At 35.9% G+C, this 22,916-nt stretch overlaps 1 protein-coding gene across 2 annotated transcripts in view; it reads left to right on the top strand.

Moving 5' to 3' along the window:
- Positions 1–22,916, top strand: part of RNF150 (ring finger protein 150) — a 284,499-nt gene that overhangs the window by 161,780 nt on the left and 99,803 nt on the right. For both annotated transcript variants that reach the window (XM_055275981.2, XM_055275982.2), the window contains exon 2: positions 13,278–13,528. In XM_055275981.2, coding sequence (XP_055131956.1) covers positions 13,278–13,528 — 251 coding nt within the window. The remainder of the gene's footprint in view (positions 1–13,277; positions 13,529–22,916) is intronic.

Here is a 22,916-nt window from a genome sequence, read left to right as displayed (position 1 = left end):
GCTTGTTGAATTTATAGTACACATCATCTTACTACAGGGAAAACTGTATGGGGATTTCCAGCTTCTAGAAACCAAAATAGTAAACTTTAATTGGACTTAAAAACAGGAATTTTCCAATCTGAGCCTTTAATAAAGGAATCTCTCACTTCTACTTTCAAAGACTGCTGAAGACAAGTTGTTGAATACTTACACATAGAAATTATTAAGCAAGTAAAAGTAATGAGACAGTTGGTAATTATACAGTAAATTGGGAATTTCCAGATAACTTCTGCCAAACAAATAACCAAAAATTTTTAAGAAGAGGTATGTATTAGTCTGTTCTCATGCTCTGTAAAGAACTGCCTGAGACTGGTAATTTATAAAGGAAAGACATTTAATTGACTCAGTTCCATAGGGCTGGGGAGGCCTCAGGAAACTTACAATCATGTAGAAGGGGAAGCAAACACGTTCTTCACATGGCAGCAGGAAGGAGAAGAATGAGAGCTGAGCAAAGGGGGAAGCCCCTTTAAAAGCATCAGATCTCATAAGAAGTTGCTATCATGAGAATAGTGTGGGGGAAACTGCCCCCATGATTCAACTACCTCCCACCCAGCTCCTCCCACTACACGTGGGGATTATGGGAACTATAATTCAAGATGAGATTTGGGGGCAGGGGGACACAGCCAAACCATATCAAGGTGCTTCATCTATATTTTCCCATTCCAATGGTACAGAATAGTATATCATAAATATCTAGAAGTTCATTAGATCCATGATACTGTGATTGTTTTTTAATTGTAATTCTAGGTTCTTGCCATGTATTGTTAAAAATAGCCTAAAGGGGGTCGGGCATGGTGGCTCATGCCTATAATCCCAGCACTTTGAGAGGCCAAGGCAAGCAGATCACCTGAGGTCAGGAATTCGAGACCAGCCTGGCCAACATAGTGAAACCCCATCTTCACTAAAAATACAAAAATTAGCTAGGTGTGGTGGCACAAGCCTGTAGTCCCAGCTCCCCGGAAGGCTAAGGCATGAGAATCACTTGAACCCAGGAGGCAGAAGTTGCAGTGACCCAAGATCGTGCCACTGCACTCCAGCCTGGGTGACAAAGCAAGACTCTGTCAAAAAAAAAAAAAAAAAAGAAAAAAAAAAATGAAATAGCCTAAAGGGGATTCATTGTAATTTTTCCCAGTAGTTCAAAGCAAAAAAAACACAATTGCATGTTTTCTTTTATTATGTGACTTTCAGACTAAAAATTACACAATTTTTATTTTTCACTACCTTAAGAGAGTAATATGAATTGAACCATTAATTGCTAATCTAGTTATTCATTTTTTACTTTGAAGATTGATTTTGCATTCACTGGCCTTCGAGTTTCCTTTCATTGACCAAAACAGGTGGAAAGTTTACCTTTTAATGTTGCAGAAATGGCAACTTGCCCAGTTTGGGCTTCATGGTCCCCAGCTATTTTCAGAGGTCCCTACAATATCCAGGTGCTCTCAGTTGTCCATAAGCTCATTCTTGTCCCTGGACCCCAGTGGAAACCAAGGTTAGTGTGCTCCTTCCCACTCTACCTCCTTTGGTCTAAATGCAGGTTTCATACTATCTAGAATGCTCTAAGTATTTATTTGATAAATGTTGATGATAATAATAACTGTTAATACTTACTGAATGTAATGTGTGTTCTAGGTTCTTTGTGTGCATTCTTTCATTTAATCCTTACTCAGCCCTTTCGTTTTGGTACATTTCATATGAGAGTTGTGAAAATAATGAACCTGAAGCCTCAAGGTTTAATAAATCTTCCAAAGTCACCCAGCTAGAAGTTATGGTAAATGATTCTTCTATTTAATTTCATTTATGATATTATTATCAAGATTGAAATACTGGGAAATTTTGGTCTCTCATAGTCTCCTATACTGTGATTCCACTAGTCTGCTCCTTAATGAGACTTACATGTACAGTTGAACCTTAAACAACAAAGGTTTGGTCTGTTTAGACGCAGATTTTTTCCAGTCAAATACAGATTGAAAATAGAATATTCCTGAGATGTGAAACCTGCATATACAGAGAGGCTACTTTTTGTATACACAAGTTCCTCAGGGCCAATTGCGGGCCTACTGAGTATGGGTAGATTTTGGTATATGTGGGGGTCCTGGAAGCAATTCCTTGCATACACCAAAGAATGACTATATATTGTTTTTTGTCCAGCAAAAATTAGAATTTAAAATATTTTATATATAAGCAGAAAGTTATTTAAGCATTATTATTTGCTCTAATAGAAACTGACTTTAATGAAAATGGAATTATTGTCAAATCAATTTAGCATTCTATGATTTGTTTCATTTCAGCCTGGACTCTATCATATTATTTTTAACCATTTGAAATGCTCACAGAACTAGCAGTAAGTTATTTTTTAAGGCTGATTTACTGAATATTTTCTAAGAAAATCCTACAGGTGAGTCTTTAAATACAATGCCTTATTCTATATTCATCACACCCCATACAGTTATCACAAATTCATAAATAATTCTATATTCATCACTCAATACTGTAATAAGTCAACATTCAATAATTCTTATTCTACATTCATCACTCACCCTACAGTTACCACAAATTCATAAATAATTCTATACAGTTGTAGAATAGGAATGTCTACGAACTTTCAAAAAAGTATGAGTCATTGATCACCTCAAGTATAGCTGAGGAATTGACATCAGTGAGATAATTTTTACTAGAGCCATTCTAAGGAAAATAAAATTGGCTATTGTTAGCATCTCCATTAAATATGTTTTTAAATTCCGTAACAGTTAGCTATAACTGTAATGACAAATCTACACTGAGAGGATCTGTTGTGAAATTACAGTGCACTTCAGGAACATCAGCATTTGACATATTTCAAGTTGGCAGCAGAGTATTGGGGGAGCACAGATTAACCAGTGTTCATTCAGCAACTTAGATGAGCCTTACATATTTTGAGCTTGGGGGTCTTCTGGAGAAATCAAGTCAATTGGTTGGCTCTACAGGTTATCAATTTGGTTCCTGAATGATAAATTTTCAAACTCCTAAATTAGTCCTATGAATTTAAGTTTTTATCCCTTGGGAACTATTTTTATTGTTCAGACTAAGACTGTCTTCCATACAGCACATTTCCCATCTTCAACAAGTATGGTAATACCATGAGTTTCAGGAAAGATACATATTTCAGGATAGTACTAACTTCTCCCTAGAGTAGAAAAGCTGATAGAACATACTTTGGAGCCATATGGAATGACTGCTTATTCATGATCTAAGATGACTTTGGAATCATATGTGCAAGGCAGATAGCAATAATTTAGCGTAATATGGATATTCTTTTCTGAAATGTGTGAAATCACTAATGGTGAATTCGAATGTGAATTCAAATAAGTTGATTGAAGTAAAATTAAATTATAGACCACCTAAGAAATTGCATGGGAGTATAATGAGAGGTTCAGTGGCTCTGGTTGGGAATTCCGAAGACCTGGATTCATTTTTGTGTGTGTCACTACCTGGTTATACAATATGGACGTAAAGTGCAGAAAATTCAAACCAAACCACTTTAAGCAAAATAACTGCAAAACCCAATGGTAGACTGACTTCAGATGTGGCTTGATCAAGGCTCAAATCATGTCATCAGGTTATTTATGGCTCTCATCCTTCATTGCCAACTCTCTTCTTAGAATTTTCGTCTCATGGATTGAAAGTGACTCTCACAACCACAGATGCTCCAGTTTAAGACCAAAAGAAAGCCTTTGCTTCGTTATAACTCAAATGAAATTCTTATGTGCCCTGCCTCTACCTGAGCAGTAGTGACTGCGACAGGTGAGAGAATCATACTGATTGGATTAGATCATTATAGTAGAGGGAAATTGGACTGAATTGTGATAAGAGAAGGAGGCACAGATGCAGGCCGATTTGTGTATTTGGCAGTGGTAAGACAACAGTAATGATACTAATAAAAGTTAACATCTATTTAATGGGTTCTGTATGGAAAGCCCTGTGCCAAGTAATTCATTGTGAATTATCTCATTTAATAATAGGACAGGATATTTGCCTCTTGTGGGTATTTTTTCTCAACGACTTCTGTGGTAACATCACTGATTTAGAATGTGGGTGGGAGGGGGTGTGGGAGGTTCCCGGAAAGACATAAAGGTATGAGGTCATCATTTGGACAAAGAGGGAGTGAGTCCAAAATAGAGTAAAGCAGGGTGATAGCAGGTGTTCAACTGAGGATAGTGATCATAAATTTCAAGTGAAAAAAAGGTGACTTGTGAGATTTCCCTCTTAGCAATGTTCACATGAAGAGGTGGAAGCATAGAAAAAGCAAATTTTGTAGGGCAGGTTCTATGGAGAAATAGAAGTGCAGGGGAGATAAGGGTATTTTAAGAAGAGTTTATAATGATGGATCATGGAATGTGGCCTGGTAGGGAGAGAAGGGAGGCCAGGAGAGGGTTGATGGATAGAAAGTAGAGGGGAGTAATGGGGTGGGCATGACTGAGCAAAGAGATCTGGAAGAAGGAAGTGGCACTAGAAAATGACATCTTTGAAGTCAGCATTCCAGAGGTGGTGCACTTTCTAGTGGTGACAAGGTCCAGGATACAACAGTGGGAACATGTGTCTAGGGAGCAATGGAGGCAAAGGTCAACAGGGAGGAGAGGAGCAAGCAATGGACAGGCTCGAGTACTGGCTGGGTCATCCTCGCAAACACTGAGATTCTGATTTGAGGAGGATGAATATTGTGAGCTAGGAGCTAACTGAGGGAAAGAGGAGATAACAAGAGGTTGGCAGATGGTGGCAAGGAGAGAGGGGACAAGGTTGTAAATCCAAGTGAAAAGAATATCAAAAGATGAGTGGCTTTCGAAGGAGGATGGGATGGGGCTAGAAGTAATGATCTGGAGGTACAAGATAGAGCGCACTCAGCAAACCATCTTCTGGTGCTGAGGTATGTGGAATGAATATGGCTTAATAAAAATAAATTTAATTTAAAAAATTCTTTCCTTCACCGTAATGCAGAGAAATCAATGTCTTCATAGGAAAGCCGAACCAATCAAAGCAAGAAGGTTAAGCATCAAGGAACTGAAGGGATTATTCTAACACCAGGGCTGTTAGGGAATTTGTTAACCAGAGGCTTAAACTTCTAAGAGTCACATAGGAAGGGTTTGAAAAAGGAAATTATGTTGGATTCGATGATCGAATGAGGATCTGGGTGAGAACTCATGACACAGAAGGCCGGAACTTCAGCAATGCCTCAGGCAAAAGGTACATGGGGTCATCTGAGAGGAGGGTGAGAAGCCAGTAATACTGCAGAGAGCCTGCCCTCATGGGAAGCCTCATTGATTGTTTCTTGGTGCTTGGGGCTGTCTAAATATACTCAATTCTGTTCTGGATCTTCTGGAGGAAGAAGACTAAGACCTCCACCTTGGTTTTCCCCAGAAAATAGGATCAGGCAGAGAAACTGGTTCTATCAGGGGAACATGAGCTCATTAGGAAGTTATCAAGACAACTGAGGAATCCCACCGTTATTAAAGATAGTACCAAATAAGTAGATACCACCTGAGAAAGAATGGTTTAAAAATGGACCACAAATATTAAGGGAAGATTCTATGCAGCAGGAACTAGAAGTTATTTTATAAAACACACACACACACAATGGGAAATATTTAGTGTGAAAAATACGATACAGTCTTGCCTCCGTCTTCCCTGGGGATTGGTTCCAGGACCACCTGCAGATACCTGCACAAACTCAAAATCTGCACAAACTCAACTCCCACGGTCAGCTCTGCAGAATCCCTAAAAAGTTGCCTTTCATATAGCTGGGTTTCAAATCCTGCAAATACTGTATTTTATCTTTTTGTTTTTCTGAGACAAGGTCTTGCTCTGTCACTCAGCCTGGAGCACAGTGGCACAATCATGGCTCATTGCGGGCTCAACCTATGAGGCTCAAGTCATCCTCCCACCTCAGCCTCCGAAGTAGCTGGAACTACAGGAGCATGCCACCATACTCAGCTAATTTTTGTATTTTTTGTAGAGGCAGGGTTTCGCCATGTTGTCCAGGCTGGTCTCGAACTCCTGAACTGAAGCAATCCTCCCACCTTGGCCTCCCAAAGCACTGAGATTACAGGTGTGAGCCCCCATGCCCAGCCTCAGATGCTGCATTTTTTATCCACATTTGGTTGCAGATCAAAGGGCCAATTATATTCATTGAAAAAAATCCATATATTAGTGGACCCATGCATTTCAAGCCTGTGTTGATCAAGGGTCACCTGTAGTTTAAACAAAGAGCACTAAAATATGAGATAAAATATAAATGGATACAATAAAGACAAATTTATGAGCTGGAAGATCAGCTTCAAAAATTATGTCACTCAGAATGAATGAAGAGATACTGTAAAGACACAATGCAATACCTTTGTACACCTCTCAGGATGGCTAAAATAAAATAGTGATGATACCAAGTCTTACCAGGATACTAAGAAACTGAATCATTCATACATTGCTGGTGGGAATGTAAAATGATACAGCCACTCTGGAAAACAGTTTGTCCATTTCTTAGAACACCAAATGTTCAACTACTGTAAAAGCTAGCAGTTATACTCCTTTGCATTCATCCCAGAGATATGAACATTTATATTCATCCAAAAACTTGTATACTAATGTTCATAGCAGCTTTATTTGTAATACCCAAAGACTGGCAATAATCCATATGTCCATCAATTGGCAAATAATTAAACTGTGGTGTACCACATTCTCTACCATGGAATCATACTCAGAAATCAAAAGGAATGAATTACTGATACATGCTTGTTTGGATAATAAGGACATTATGCTGAATGAGAAAAAGCCAATCTAGAGGATCACATACCATATGATTCCGTTTATGTAACATTCTAGAACTGACAAAATTAATATGGAGAATATACAAGGCTTAGGGAAGGGAAAGCAGAGAGTGAGGGAATTTCTTCTTGATGGTGGAATATGTCAATGTCTTAATTGTGTTAGTGGTTATATGACTCTATATATGGGATAAAATTTCATAGAATTAAACACAAAGACATTTAAAAATGTTGTACATGCAAAAACTGGTGAAATCCAAATAAATTCCATAATTTAATTATATTGTGCCAATTTCCTGTTTTGATAATGCACTATAATTATATAAGATGACATCATCAGAGGAAGCTGGGAGGTTTGTTCATAGGACCTCCGTGTGCTGTTTTTACCTCTTCTTTTTTGTTGTTTTTTTTTTTTTTTTTTTTTTAAACTGAGTCTCACTTTGTAACCCAGGATAGAGTGCAGTGGTGTGATCTTGGCTCACTGCAACCTCTACCTCCCAGGTTCAAGCAATTCTCCTGCTTCAGCCTCCCAAGTAGCTGGGATTACAGGCACGCGCCACCATCCCTGGCTAATTTTTGTATTTTTAATAGAGACAGAATTTCACCATATTGGTCAGGCTGGTCATCAACTCCTGACCTCAGGTGATCCGCCCACCTTGGCCTCCCAAAGTGCTGGGATTACAGGCATGAGCCACCGTGCCCGGCATGTTTATACAACACTTGTTATTAGTCTATAATTATTCCAAAATACAGGTTTTTTTTTCAAATGAGAGGGGTATAAGAAATATGGAGGAAGAAAAGGAAGTGCTGCCCCAACAGGATAATAGGAATCACAGGAGAGAAAAAATTTAGGAGGAAATATTGTAATAAAATATGAAGAAAAATGTGTCAGAATTAAAGATAAAATGAAATACCTCCGATTGAAAATGTACATGTATTACAAATATAACTGAGTTCTCTCATAAACAGACATTGTGACATTGTCAAGACATTGTGAATTATCAATTCTTAGTAAAAGTAAGTAAACCACAGATTACTTACTTGTTTTACTGCTGTTAAATAATTTATTTCTTTCCAGTTTTTTCACATTTTTCCTAGCTTTACTGATGTATAATTGACAACATTAAATTGTATATATTTAAGTATTCTCATCACTTACTTGATGGTGGGGAGGTACAGTCTGCATTTGTCAATATGGATTCCCCTCTGTAACTTCTGAGAAGAGTCCTGAATGGTTTTCTAATTTTAATAACATAATTATCTTGTCTTTTATACATGGTCATCTGATACCCCAAGTAATGATAGTGTGTGCTCTTCTTTCCAAGACTTAGCAGTCCAATTTCTTTGTCTCTTTGCACCAAGTATAACTTCTTACAATGTTGGCTCAACCTGTCTTATTCATGATTTTAACTGAAAAACTTCTAGTGCTTTTCCTCCATTTAATGGAATATTTCTTAATGATACTTATTATCACATTAAAGAAATTTCCTTTTATTACTCATAAAAAGAATCAGGAATGAGTTCAGTCCTCAACAGATGGGTTCCTTCTCTATGAAGCTGGCTGCTCATGTCTCTCCATCTGAAGTCAAAAGGAAGGGAGAGAAGGGACCTGGAGAGCACATACTCAGTTCTTTTGTAGATAAGTTCCTGGAGTGGTGAGTATCATCTGTACTCACACCTCAATGACCAAATACTAATCACACACCACACCCAGCTGCAGGGGAGCCTTTTCACTGGACAGCCTATGCCTAGCTAAAACATTCATACTGTAGAAGGAAGAAAGGCCCGATATTGGAGGACAACTAGCTATGTAATATAATTATATGCCTTATTCCTTTAATTTGTTAATGTACTAAAATGTACTAATATATTTTCTAATATTAAATCATCTTCACATTCCTGGGATAAATCCCACTTGGTCATGAAGATTATTTTTTACTGTATTATTGGATTCTGTTTGTGAGTACTGTATTTAGGATTTTTGCATCTGTGTTTATTAAAAATATACTTGTTGATGCAAAAAGTAGTAATTACACTTTACATTTATATGGTATTTTGCAGTTTTTAAAATAATTTCATACACATTCCTCCTGAGAATAAATGATCAACAAGAGAGGACTATGGTTTTGAAAAAGTAGATATTAAGTGTACAAATAGAAAATATCTACAAATGGGACAATGTAAGTTTTTTTTTGTCACCTGAGGACTATAGTTTTGAAAAAGTAGATATTAAGTGTACAAATAGAAAATATCTACAAATGAGACAATATAAGTTTTTTGTTTTTTTGGTCACCTAAGTTTTAGAGGGCCAACAGTGAGACTGAGATTGAAGTAAAGATTAGTGAAGAGAAAAGAATACAGGAGGTTGAAAAACGATTTTTGATCAAATGAACCCAGGGAGAGATGCTGTCACTCTCCAGGGTCCCAGGGAAGAATGGGATTATAGGCTTTGTGAAATGTCTAGCACTGTACTGGTATTCTAGATATTTTATTAATACAATGTCTAAACAACCTGGTTTGAATTTACAAGTAAAGGCTTTCCTAGTTATTAAACAATATTTGGCTTTGTGAACTTCTGTTTTGATTCCGTATTAATCTGCATATACCAAATTAGATCCTGGCAATGGAGCACTCTCATGGGAAAAGGAAGCACTAAAAATACAGGATGCTCCTCTGCTGTCGTCTGGCAGCCAGGTCATATGTGTCCTGGTCACACATTTTCTCCCTGACTGTAGAGCTTTTCTAGAGCACACAATAATTACATAATAGCAACTTCTCACCACTCACAAGTATAAAGTGCCTTTGGGAGGAAAATAGATAGTAGGCTGATATAATTTTGCAAAAAGAGGCACCCTGTGTCACAGTAAATAGAATTGCCCAAATAGCAGGACCTCCTTGTGGGTTTTCCCATACCAAATATGCTATTTGTTAACTTCTTTTCCCTGAGCCTTGGAATGTCATAGATGCGTAGTAGCTACTTAAGGCAGCATTGAACTCTCAGATCACTGTGCTGGGCTTGTACCACTCCCCCTAGCCCCACCCATTTTTCTCCTTCCCTGCCTCACACACACCCACAGAAGCAAAGCACATCCTAGTATACTTGGGAGAACCTGCTGGCTTCCCCCTGACACTGTAGCTGCAGATTCCAAAATGAAGCAAAGATCAGGGAATTTGATACTCGTATCAGTGCAAATGCCTCAGTTGAACAATATAGATCCTGGAGGAGCATTTTGCCCTGGATTTTGTGCATTCATCAGAATAAGATAATTCTTCCAAATCCGCTTTGCTTTGTGTCTTTTTTTGGACACCCTAGATACCTAAATTCTTAGTGACTGTTTCTATTAGGATAAATACATATCCCTAGTATCGCTTTTCACCATGCACAATAGACTAAAGCACACCAGAATAATCTCCCAAAATCTCATCTGTTTTTACCATGATGAACTCTAGAAATGTATTATGAATACTGAAAATGAATGAGGTTGAAGTTCAGATGAACAGGCCCTCCCCACTGCCATTTGCACTGTTTGTCTTTCTGAGTGGATGTTACATGTCCTGAAGGCACAACAGTGGCACAGACAACACAAGTGGTGTAACTAAGCACTAAGTTTAAAATAAATGCTTTAAAATAGTTAATTATACTTTACCCTACAGGAAGAGAAAATGTTTTATGAAGTCCCTCAAAATGGATGATGAGTAGTTTAAAGCTTTGTGGAGATCTAAAATTTGGTTGCCTATTTTTAAAATGCTGAACTGGGATTTAAAACAAGCTGTCCAGGTCCAGAAGCCAACTGTTAGACTCTAGTTTCTTAAGTATAAGTAATTAATAGGAATATTGTATGAGTGGGGGAGGGGATAGTGAAGGAAGAGTTAGGCTACCAGATAGTAAATACGTTAAAAGCTATACAACTAAAACAGCCTGGTACAGGTTCAGCAAAAGATAGGTCAACCTCACAACAAGAGCAAAACAGTGCAAAATTGACCCAAATATATCTGATAATTTAGGGGAAAAAGTTGCATCCTAATCTTCCTTCTTTCTGCTTATCACATTATAAGAATTCAATAAATATTGTTATTAAATCGCAGATTGCTCTAGATTTAAATGTAAAAAGTAAAGCTGTAAGTTTTGAGAAGCTATTTTAGATGAGTATTTCTATAATCTTGGGTGGAAAATAGTTTCTAAATAGTTCTAAAGAGTATCAAAACTGGAAGCCATAGAGGAATATATTAGTGAAATCTGACTACTAAAAAATGTAAGTGGGCGTGGTGGCTCAGGCCTGTTATCCCAGCACTTGAGGAGGCCAAGGCAGGCGGATCACTTGAGGTCAGGAGTTCAAGACGAGCCTGGCCAATATGGCGAAACTCTGTCTCTACTAAAAAGACAAAAATTAGCCAGGCATGATGGCGCACGCCTGTAGTCCCAGCTACTTGGAAGGCTGAGGCCTCTAAGAATTGCTTGAATCTGGGAGGCAGAGGTTGCAGTGAGCCGAGATCATGCCACTGCACTCCAGCCTGGGCGACAGAGCAAGACTCTGTCTCAAGAAAAAAAAAAAAAATGTAAAACTTGTGCATTTCTGAACATCCAAAGCCTCATAAATAACCTCAAGATCCCGTCCCGAAAAAAAAAAAAAAAATGTACTTCCAGAGCTTTAAGTAAACATGCCAAAATAATATAAATAAGGGAATAAAAGAAATGAAAAATTATTATTCTGCCATTACCTCAGTAACTCTAAATAGCTGCAGCACCAGGATAAGCCTCACTAGGCCAGATTAGTCCAGTATACAAAGAAGATCATGTTTCTTTAGAGACAAAACCAGCCAGCAGCCTTAATCCCCCACACAACCTCAGACCACATGCAGCCATTAACCAAAGTAAAAATGAAAAGAAAAGGCATGTCAAAATTGCCAGTAAATTCTTCAGAGTTGAAAATTGAGCCACCAGTTTCAGTTATTCCCAGAAATAACAGCCAAACCCACGCTATGGCTTTATGATTTTACAATTGGATTTGCAAAATTTCAGAAATTTTTTAAATATATAATTGATGTAGCATACACAGACACTTTAATATGTAGTTTTAAAGTAGTTATTCAGCCTAAGTGAAACACCATCAAGGAATTTAAGATTGAAAACCTGCACAGAGATCAAGGTCAAAGGAAAGCCCTAAGTAACATTCTAAGAAACTTGGAACAGCCTGAGCAAAGGTAAACTGGTAGTTCCATCTAACTGATCTCAACATGTGAATACAGCCAGTGTTAAGCAGCTGTAGTGGAGTTTAATTTTGCCCTGAATCTACAACATCCCTGTTGCAAATTTCCTCCCTTTAATTTGTAGTCACTCTAGGTAATGGGATATTTCCATGTGGATGTGAGGCCTCTGTGCCCTAATCATCTTGCATCTTTCTCCCTAGATTTGAATTGGGGTGATTCCTGAGAACATACCCTAATGAAATTAATATAAATATTAATATTAATATTAATATTTGAATCTGGTATGATATTACTGAAGAACTCCTCGTAGGGGCCCCAGAACTCCTCACCAAGAGGCTTCACTTCACACAGTGTCATGATGTGTAAGGACAATGACCCATATATACAAAAGTGGACCAAGAATAAATGGCACTTTTGCTCCAAGCTGTCTAGTAACTGGGGCAGCCGTGGTGGGAGTATCTAAGAGTGGAAGTGAAACAATCCTGGAATTATGTGTACTGCTTCCATCGTCTCCTTGCTTGGTATGTGCCTTGTGGTTCAATGGAAACATTGCACCATACTTCTGTTTGCTTGGTATATGGTTCAGTGGAAACATGCTGTTTCCACTGAATTAGGTAAAATAAGCAGAAAATAGTTCTGGGACCATAATTTCATGTTGGCAAATCGTATTAGAGCTTCTTAAGAAATGTTCTTTTTTGGTTGCTCGAGTACTCACTATAGGAGAAAATTGCCTTGGAAATACTATAGAAAGATCTATAGTTGAATATTCATAGTGTTTGTGTGGGGGAGAGAGAGCTCTCAGGTGGCATAAGACAGGACATTTTACCCTTTTGTCATTGAATGCAAAGTCCCATTCCCTTCCTCAGGGGAATCTAGGGAATGCAACATAGAACTGTAAACTGGGCTGGTTGGGAAGGGTCCACCTTTACCAGACCTGGGGTCAACGCTTTGGAGAGTTGAAAAGGGCATTGCAAGATTATGACTTCACTGGTACTAAAATCATGAATGCATTTTAGGTTCTTTTTTCACATATAAAACAGCAGCTGAAGAAAGCTAGGTAGCTGAAGAAAGAGAAATTTTGACTTGGTTTGTAAGTATTAGGTCTTCTTAGCCCAGCACAGAATTCTCAAAAGTACTGTCCTTATTTGGTTTCGTGTTACTGTGTCCACACATCTCACTGGGATCCCCCACATTTTATCCCCTAACCTTTATTGCCCCTTCCTTCCCCTCTCACCACAGGTGTAGAAGACATCGTGGCCATAATGATTCCTGAGCCAAAAGGGAAGGAGATAGTAAGCCTGCTGGAAAGAAACATCACCGTGACGATGTACATCACCATCGGAACCCGGAACTTGCAGAAATATGTGAGCCGTACTTCGGTTGTGTTTGTCTCCATCTCCTTCATTGTCCTGATGATCATTTCCCTCGCATGGCTCGTCTTTTATTACATCCAGAGGTTTCGATATGCAAATGCCAGGGATAGGAACCAGGTGAGTAGCAAAAAGTTAAAAAACTTTTAAAAATCGTTACAAAAATGTTGTTAAACATCTTTGAACATGACAGAAAATACCAAGCCAAAACCAAAATATCCCCACTCAAGATAAACACTGTTAACATTTGCGGTATCATTTTTCAGATATTATCCAAATATATCTATTTGGATGTTTTACTATATTTGTATGTAAAATGGAGGTGATTTGTCCTACATTCCCATTGCTTATGTTTTTGACATTTGTTTATCCACATAATGAGGGGAACAAAAGGAAGTGCTAATAGTGTGAAGATACTTTGGGAAGAGCCAAGATTTCCTCCTTGTGAACGGAAGAAAAAAAAGGAGATAAAAACCAAAAGCTATTTTAAATAGCAATTAAACATATCATGTATACCCATGGTACAAAATGCAAAAAGTATCACATGGCACATAATGAAAAGTAATTGCCTTCCCATGTGTGTCTCTCAGCTACCCAGTTCCTCTTCCTGGAATATCTTCCAGGGATATTCTATGCACTTATAAACACATATATACCCATATATTTAAAAAACAACAACAACAAATGATAGTACACTTAACTCTGTACCCTTCTCTCTCACTTCATCTTGCAGATTAATTTACATCAATACATAAGCCAAGCTTCATTCTCACTTCTAATGACTGCATAGCATTCCATTGTCTGTATGTGTCACATCTATTTAAACAGCACCTATTAATGGACGTGTTTTCTCTTCTTAAGAGAACATGTACACATGACACTTAGTACATTTGTAAGTATATCTACAAGGTAAAATCCTGGAAGTTTAGTTGCCAGGGCAATGGCATATACATTTTAGACTATAATAGATACTGCCACATTGTCTGCCAAAAAATGTTGAACCAATTTACACTTTAACAAACTGTATATGTAAATTGCTGTTTCCCCATATCCTTACCAAAAGAATGTTATAGCTTTTTTTTGTTGTTAGTGATTTGGTAAGTTAAAAATGGTACCACATTTTTCTTATTACAAGTAACGTTGAACATCTTTTCGAGTACAATAGAAAAAGTGAATATTTTTGGTGAAGTAACTACTTTTATTATTTGACTTCTCTTCAATTGAGTTGTCATTTTCTTATTAATGTGTATAAACTCTTTATTAGCCAAGGAAATTAACCCTTTTTTGTAGGGTAGGATTCACCTCCCCACCCCTCAGCTTGTCATTGTCTTTTATTTTATCCTTGGTCTTCTTGCCATGCAGAAATTTTTGGTTTTTACAGAGCTACATTTAGTATCTTTTTTTCTTGAGATGGAATCTCACTCACTCTGTCACCCAGGCTGGAGTCCAGAGGCACAATCTTGGCTCATTGCAACCTTTGCCTCCTGGGTTCAAGAGATTCTCATGCCTTGGCCTCCCAAGTAGCTAGGATTACAAGCATACACCACCACACCTGGCTAATTTTTGTTTTTTCAGTAGAGGTGGGTTTTCACTATGTTGGCCAGGCTAGTCTCAAACTCCTGACCTCAAGTAATCTTCCCACCTCGGCCTCCCAAAGTGCTGGGATTACAGGCGTGAGCCACTACACCTGGTGTATTAATCTTTTTTAAAAAAATATTTTATTGTGTATAGTTGAAGTTTACAATACGACTTTTGGGGAGTCATACAGACAGTAAAATGGTTAATATGGTAAAGCAAATTGACATTTCTATTGTCTTACATAGTTTTTTGGTGATAAGAGCAGGTAAAATCTACTTATTTAACAGAAATTTCTAATACAATACAATTTTTTAGCTGTAGTCATTGTACATTAGATCTCTAGACTTGATCATCATACATTCTGCTACTTTGTATCCTTTGACCTAAATCTCCCCATTTTCTCTCCACTCCCCCACCCCAGTAACCACTGGTTTATTCTCTATCTCTGGACATTTGACCTTTCTTAAAAAATTATATTCCATATATAGGTGAGATCAGTATTTTTCTTTCTATGTCTGGCTGATTTCACTTAACATGATGTCCTCCAGGCCCATCTATGTTGTGGCAAATGTCAGGATCTCCCTTGTTGAGGATAAACAATAATAACCCATTGTATGTGTGTATGTATATACATTTTCTTTCTCCGTTCGTCCTTCAGTGGACACATGAACACTTAGGTTGCTTCACTGTCTTCACTATTGTGAATAATGTCACAATTAACATGGGGGTGCAGATATCTTTCCAAGGTGGTGATTTTATCTCCCTTGGGTATATACCTAGGAGGGGGATTGGTGAATCTTCAATGGTAGTTCTGTTTTTTATTTCTTTAGGAACCTCTGTACTGTTTTCCCTAATGGCTGTGCCCATCTACATTCCCACCAACAGTGTACTAGGGTTCCTTTTTCTCCATACCCTCACCAACATTTGTTAGCTCTTGTTTTTTGGATGATAGCCATCCTAACAGGTGTGAGGTGTGATCTCATAGTGGTTTTAGCATTTCCATTCCATGATAAGATTTTCTATAGACCAAGAGTACTGAAAAGCATTCATGTTTTCACCCTCTACTTTTCGAATTTCTTTTTTCTCATTAAATCTTTAATCTGTAGATAATTTATTTCAGTGTAAAGAATGAAGTAGAGAGCCAACATTATTTTTCTTCAGATGGCCTACCATTTTTGTAACTGGCATTTATTGAATAATTAATCTTTCACCCCCTCATATGCAGTATCCCCATTTAACATATATTAAATACCCATATATACTTGCTTCTATTTCTGTGCTTTCTAAACCGTACCATGAATCTAGGTCTCTATTCATACTCCAGCACCATCTTGTTTTTAGTACTCTACAATTTATAATGTCTCATGGCTGTTCATGCTGTCTTCTTTATTGCTCTATCTTTACTCTTTTCATGTTTACTTTTGTATGAATTTAGAATCATTATATGAGTTTTTAAACTTATAGGATAATTTAGGAGAAATTTGTAACTTCATGATGTTTAATCTTCCTATTCAAATATAATAAGTTTTCCCCTTATTCAACTCTTCTTTTTATTTCCGGTAGCATTTTTCAGTATTTATTAATCTTGTACACTTTTCTTCAGTTTAGTTCTAGGTATTTAATCATTATGTTGCTATTATAAATTAAATTCATTTTTTCATATTGGAAACTTTGGATTGTTGTATATTTTGTATATTATTAACAGCCTCATTGTTATAACCCTAATTGTAATAATGTATAGCATTTATTATATGCTATAGGCATGTTCTAAGAGCTCTCTTGCTCTATTTACCTACTTTCACCTTAGTAGATAATAGTCCCATAATAAATAATTTTACTGTCCCCATTTTACAGAGTTGGAGGTAAGCACAGAGAGTTTAAGTAATTTGCCCAAGGTCACACAGCTGGTTACTAACAGAGCCAGCAATTGAACCAGCAGCAGGACTCCAGAGTCCGTGCCCTTAACCACTACTTTGTAGTATTTGCGATTATTTATATTAGTGTTGCAGAACTATATTAATAATGCTCACAATCAGGGATAAATTACCGCTTTCAAATGTTACACATCCTATTTTTTCTGTTATGTAATTTCATTGGCTGGAATCTCCAGAAAAAACTAATCATGGTTACAGTGAACATATTTCTCTTCATTGTGTATTTAATGGGAACATCCTCAATTTAATGGGATTGTTTTTATCATTTCTTCATTTTATTATTTTCCTGTGTAGTCTTCTAGAGTGAGATATATATTTTATCATGTTATAAAATATATAATGTCAGAAGTGTCAACTTAGTTCTATCTTATTAAGAATTTTTTAATCAAGAATGGATGTTTGATTTTAACAAATGCCTTTCCAGTGGCCATAGCCTAAGTTTTCTCTTTAGATCTATTAAAATAAATGGATGATATTAATGGATTTCCGTTATGAATCATCTTGAGTTTCTGCTATATACTATTCCTCTAATATGTGTGAGATTATATTTGCTAGTGTTTTATTATATTATTTTTTATATATAATATATTTATATTTTTTATATATAATATATTTATATTCATATACGAAATATATATATTTATATATAATTTATATATAAATTATTATATATAATATATATTATGTATTATATATAATTATATATAATATATATAATTTTATATATATTTATTATATAATATATATTTATAATTATATATATTTATTATATAATATATATTTATAATTATATATATTTATTATATATAATTATATATAATTATATATATTTATTATATATAATTATATATAATTATATATATTTATTATATATAATATATGTTTATAATTATATATATTTATTATATATAATATATATAATTTTATATATATTTATTATATATTATATATAATTATTATATATTATATAATTATATATATATTTATTATATATAATATATAATAAATTATAATTTATATATAATATATTTATATTTTTTATATATATTTATATTCATATACGAAATATATATATAATATATATAATATATTTATATATTTATATTCATATATTATATAATTATTTTATATTATATAATTATATATATTTATTATATAATATATAATAAATTATAATTTATATATAATATATTTATATTTTTATATATAATATATTTATATTCATATACGAAATATATATAATATATATAATATATTTATATATTTATATTCATATATTATATAATTATTTTATATTATATAATTATATATATATTTATTATATAATATATAATTAATTATAATTTATATATAATATATTTATATTTTTTATATATAATATATTTATATTCATATACGAAATCTGTTCATAGTTTATATTTTTATTATGTTTAGCTAATGATTATACTGTCTTCTAAGAAGAATTTGCAAACTTTTCTCCATTTTCTGTAATCTAGAGCTGTGGTGTCCAACATGGTAGTCACGACCATGTGTGGCTCTTTAAATTTAAATTAATTGTAATAAAATAAACTTTAAAATCCTGTTCCTCAGTTACTAGCCATATTTCATGTGGCCACCATATGGCAGTGCATGTATAGGACATTTTTATCATTGCAGAAAGTCCTATTGGGTAACACTGCACTCAAGCATTTTAAATAGCACTGGAATTAGCTGATTCTTAAAGTACTGGTAGAAATTTTCTGTAAGTTAAGGAGGTCTAAGTTCGTGAATGTTTTAGGAGATATCTCTTCTTTTTCTATTAATTTTATTGCAAAATCTCTGCTTAAATTTTCTGTAGCTTCTGGGAAAATTTTTAAAAACATTTGTATTGCTTATATCTGATTCTCAAAATGATGCATGCTTATTTTAGTAAATTTGACAATCATAGAAAAACTCTGAAAAAGACAAGTTACCCACTACCCCACTAAATTGTCAACAAGTGAGTATATTACCTTTCAGATATTTTTAATTCTCTCTATATATATTAAATTTTCATTATATGTGTATCTATATATGCAGGAGACACAAACATATCCATATGTTTTATGTTCTGCTTTTTATTGAATAGTATGTCCCTCTATTATTAAATAATTTTCAAAAACATGATTTTTATGGCCACATAATAATGAAGTTCCATTGCTTACCCAAAATGGGAAACTTACTTAATTTCTTTATTCATTGTTTTTCTGAACTAAATGGAATATACCTTTCTCTTATGGTCACTGTGAAGATTAAATGGATTAATGTGTATTACTTTTAAAGCCGCTGAGCCTGGCACTAATCATTCAGTCAGCACTCAGTGAATGGTATCCTTTATTATTATCATATAGATTCTTTGATGACTGCTTACAAATTCAATTTTGCCACTTTCATTAAATATTCTGGAATTTAAATGGATAGAATCCCAAACACAAGGCAATGAAAATGAGATGTAGAACTAATATGCTTCAGTTGGTTCATATGGGGCTACATATGAGAAACTTTTATATATATATATGTGTGTGTGTGTATGTGTGATATACATATAACATATATATGTATGTATGAATACATATGAAGAAATATATATATACATTTTCATTATATGTGTGTGTATATATATATGTCTTATATATGCACATATGCACTGCCATATGGTGGCCACATGAAATGTGGCTAGTAACTGAGGAACAGAATTTTAAAGTTTATTTTATTACAATTAACTTAAATTTAAATAGCCACACATGGCTAGTGACCCACCACGCTCTAGATTGAAGAAAATGGAGAAAAATTTGCAAACTCTTCTTAGAAAACAGTATAATCATTATCTAAACACGATAAAAATGTAAACTATATGTGTTTCTTCATATGTATTCATATATACGTGTGTGTATGTGTGTGTGTGTGTGTGTGCACGCGCATATAGAGAGAGAGAGAGTAGAGAGAGAGAGATGTTAATCAGACAATGATATTAGAAATGGCATCCCTGTATTTTTGGGCCTGTGATAATTCAAGCAATTATTAGGCAGTAGAGAGATGGATGAAATATTAAGCTTGAATTAGTTGAGTAATAACTTCAATCATTATGTTACTTTGTGCAGGTAGATCTAGCTTGCATGTTTATCTAGACACATACTGTGAGGTATATGAAAAACGAATTGAAAGGTAATGGTATGAAAGTGGTTCATGGGGTTTAAATTTTTATTCTCCTCTCATTTTGTTAACTTTCCTTGAATTGTGGGATGCTACCATAGGGTCACTCAGTGAATTGTGATCATGTTAAAAGTTAACATTCCTTCCTGATCAAATGAACACTATACCTTAGCCCTTTGATGGATGGAATAACATATAATTTCCCTTAGAAAAATATTTCTCCTTTAATGGTCAGTATTCCACTCCATTCAACAGAAAGTTATAGCTGTACAGGCCATAGCTATAATAAGCATCAGGTTAACTTAAACCATTTATTTTTATTAAAGCATTATTGTCCTTCAGAAAGAGTGACTTTCAGGTTAGATGAAGGCTCACAGCCTGAAATGGAGCATCAAAGGCATTTATTTTACATTGTCAAAGTATCCAACCACTCAGATATATGAAAGAGAGACTGACCTTGAATTAGCCAGATGAGCACCTCAGTCTCTGCTTGGCTTTGTGCAGATCACAATTAAAAGAAAGTCACCAGCATCTTACATAATCATGGCCACTTTCATGTCACATGTACCTGGAGAAGATCATTTCAATTCAGTTTCCCATGAAGTAATATTTGCTAAATGTTCTTCACATTATAAGCCTCCCAGCAAGGTCTTTTAGATGGTAACATGGAGAATAAGGGCTACAACTAAAAATGGAGAGGAAGATTTGGCTGGTGTGCCATGTTTCCTAAAGATTTAACCAAGTTTAATCTGGTATAGGGCAATAGCTAAAGATACCAACTTTGGAGTCAGTTGGGTCTCGATTCAAATCTCTGCTCTGATAATTCCTAGTGGTGTGACTTTGCACAAGTTACTTCACCTTTCTATGCCCAGGCTTCCCCACATGTAAGGCCAGCCCCATAGGCTTGATGTGACGATTGAATGAGAAAATATGCGTGACATATTGTTAAAGGGTTGTTAAATGGGTCACGTTTAGTGGATAAAGCAATGCTTGGAAAATACATTCCCCACCTTCCCCCCACCCCCGTGCAAATAGTAAATAGCTCAGTTCTTACATACCTCACATATAGTTTAGTCTACATATGGCCTTTTTAGCTCTATTGACACAATTTGAAACCAAATGGAATCTTCCATGTTTACTCCAGAGTCAAGGAAAAGCTCTCTGAACCCTATGCTTTGGGATTTTTATTGGGGTTTCATCATATAGGCATGACTGATTAAATTATTGGCCATTGGTGATGAACTCAGCCTTCAGCCACTCTTCCCTCCCTAGAGGGCAGGGGTAGAAGTGAGGGAATCTGAAAAGTCCAACCCTCTAATCACAAGATTGGTTCCCCATGCAACCAGACCTTTTTCTTAGGAGCTTTCCAAAGTTACCTCATTAACATAAACTCAGGTGTGGTTGAAAAGGGTTTCTTAGGAATTACAAAAACTGCCCTTTCACCTTTATCACTCTCATCACTTAGGAAATTACAAGGATTTTAGGAGTTCTAGCTGGGAGCTGGGATGAAGACCAAAATATAGATAGTCTTTATTATATGTCACAGTATCACACAGCCTAATTATTAATAACTCCCCAATTTACTCTCAGAATTGTTCCAGTTTGGATGATAAGTTCTATGGTTACCATATGTGTCAGAGAAAGAAAGGAATCAAGGACACATTTAGGTCAACTCTCATGGCGTTTATTGGAATAGGAAAGATGGAAAAAGAAGAGATCCAAAGGGCTAGAGTATCAAGAATTTGGATTTGACAATGCTAAATTTAAAAGCCTTTTAGATATTGAAGCAGAGATGCCACCTAGGTATTTTGATGTGTAGGTCTGGAGCTCAGGAAAGAAGACAGGAATGGGGGTACTAATGTGGGGATCATCAGAATACAGATGACATTTAAATTGTCAGGACAGGATGAGCTCACTTGGGGAGAGGGTATTGCAGAAAAGCTTTGGAGCCTGAGCCTGAGATACTGTAATATGGCCTCACCTCTACCCCAGCCTCTCTCCCGCAATCATATCATTTTATGTTAGTTTCTTTCCTTCCCAATTCTTACCACTATCTGAAATCTTTCTCTCCTTGCCTTACAACTTGCTTTCCCAGTGCACAGTGACACTCTGAGGGAGTTGAACCAAGGAGGCTGATTTGCAGAGACCAAGGACAGCCTCACATGCCATGTGGAGCCATTGCTTCCCTGTTCAAGGTTAACTGTTCCACAGCCGCCCTCTTCACTTGCGATGCTTGTTTTTCCTGGTAGCCCCATCATCTTTTCTTGAGACCATTTTCCTTTGGAGACCTTGGTCTGTCAGCTGGTCTATATGTGCCTGAGTCCAGTGACTAATTGTTTCAAGCTCTCTCTGCACAGAGCTCAGGGAGGTGAATGGACTCCTCATTCCCCTTTAAGCCCTGTGACACTTAAGAGCATGCAGATTAGGATGCGGCTCTACTCAGAGCACACACAGCACATTTAGGAAGCCAATTTCCTAATGTCATATGCCATCCCAGTGGAATCTTATCTCTGACCAAGCCCACAATACTCTTTAACATAATCAGACATAAATGTCACACCCCCAGGCAGCTAGGTGGGGGTCAGTGTTGGGGTTTTAGGAGCTGGGACCACATAAAAGTGAGTAGGGTTTATATCTAACAATGGTTTGGGTGCAAAGTAGAATCAGAGTCTTGGGCAGGCCAGGGTTATAAGGCAAGAGGACAACCCAGGGTATTAAGTACATAGGACCATGTGGAGTTAGGAGCCAGATTTATCATAAAAATGGGAACGGTGGTCAAGCAAGGCAGAACAAAGCAGGCCAGGTTGGGAGAGGAAGCTGAGGGA

Source organism: Symphalangus syndactylus, chromosome 4, assembly GCF_028878055.3.
Source record: "Symphalangus syndactylus isolate Jambi chromosome 4, NHGRI_mSymSyn1-v2.1_pri, whole genome shotgun sequence".
NCBI lineage: Eukaryota > Metazoa > Chordata > Mammalia > Primates > Hylobatidae > Symphalangus > Symphalangus syndactylus.
Note: the sequence above shows the minus strand (reverse complement) of the source record. Positions and strands in the feature narration are given on the sequence as shown.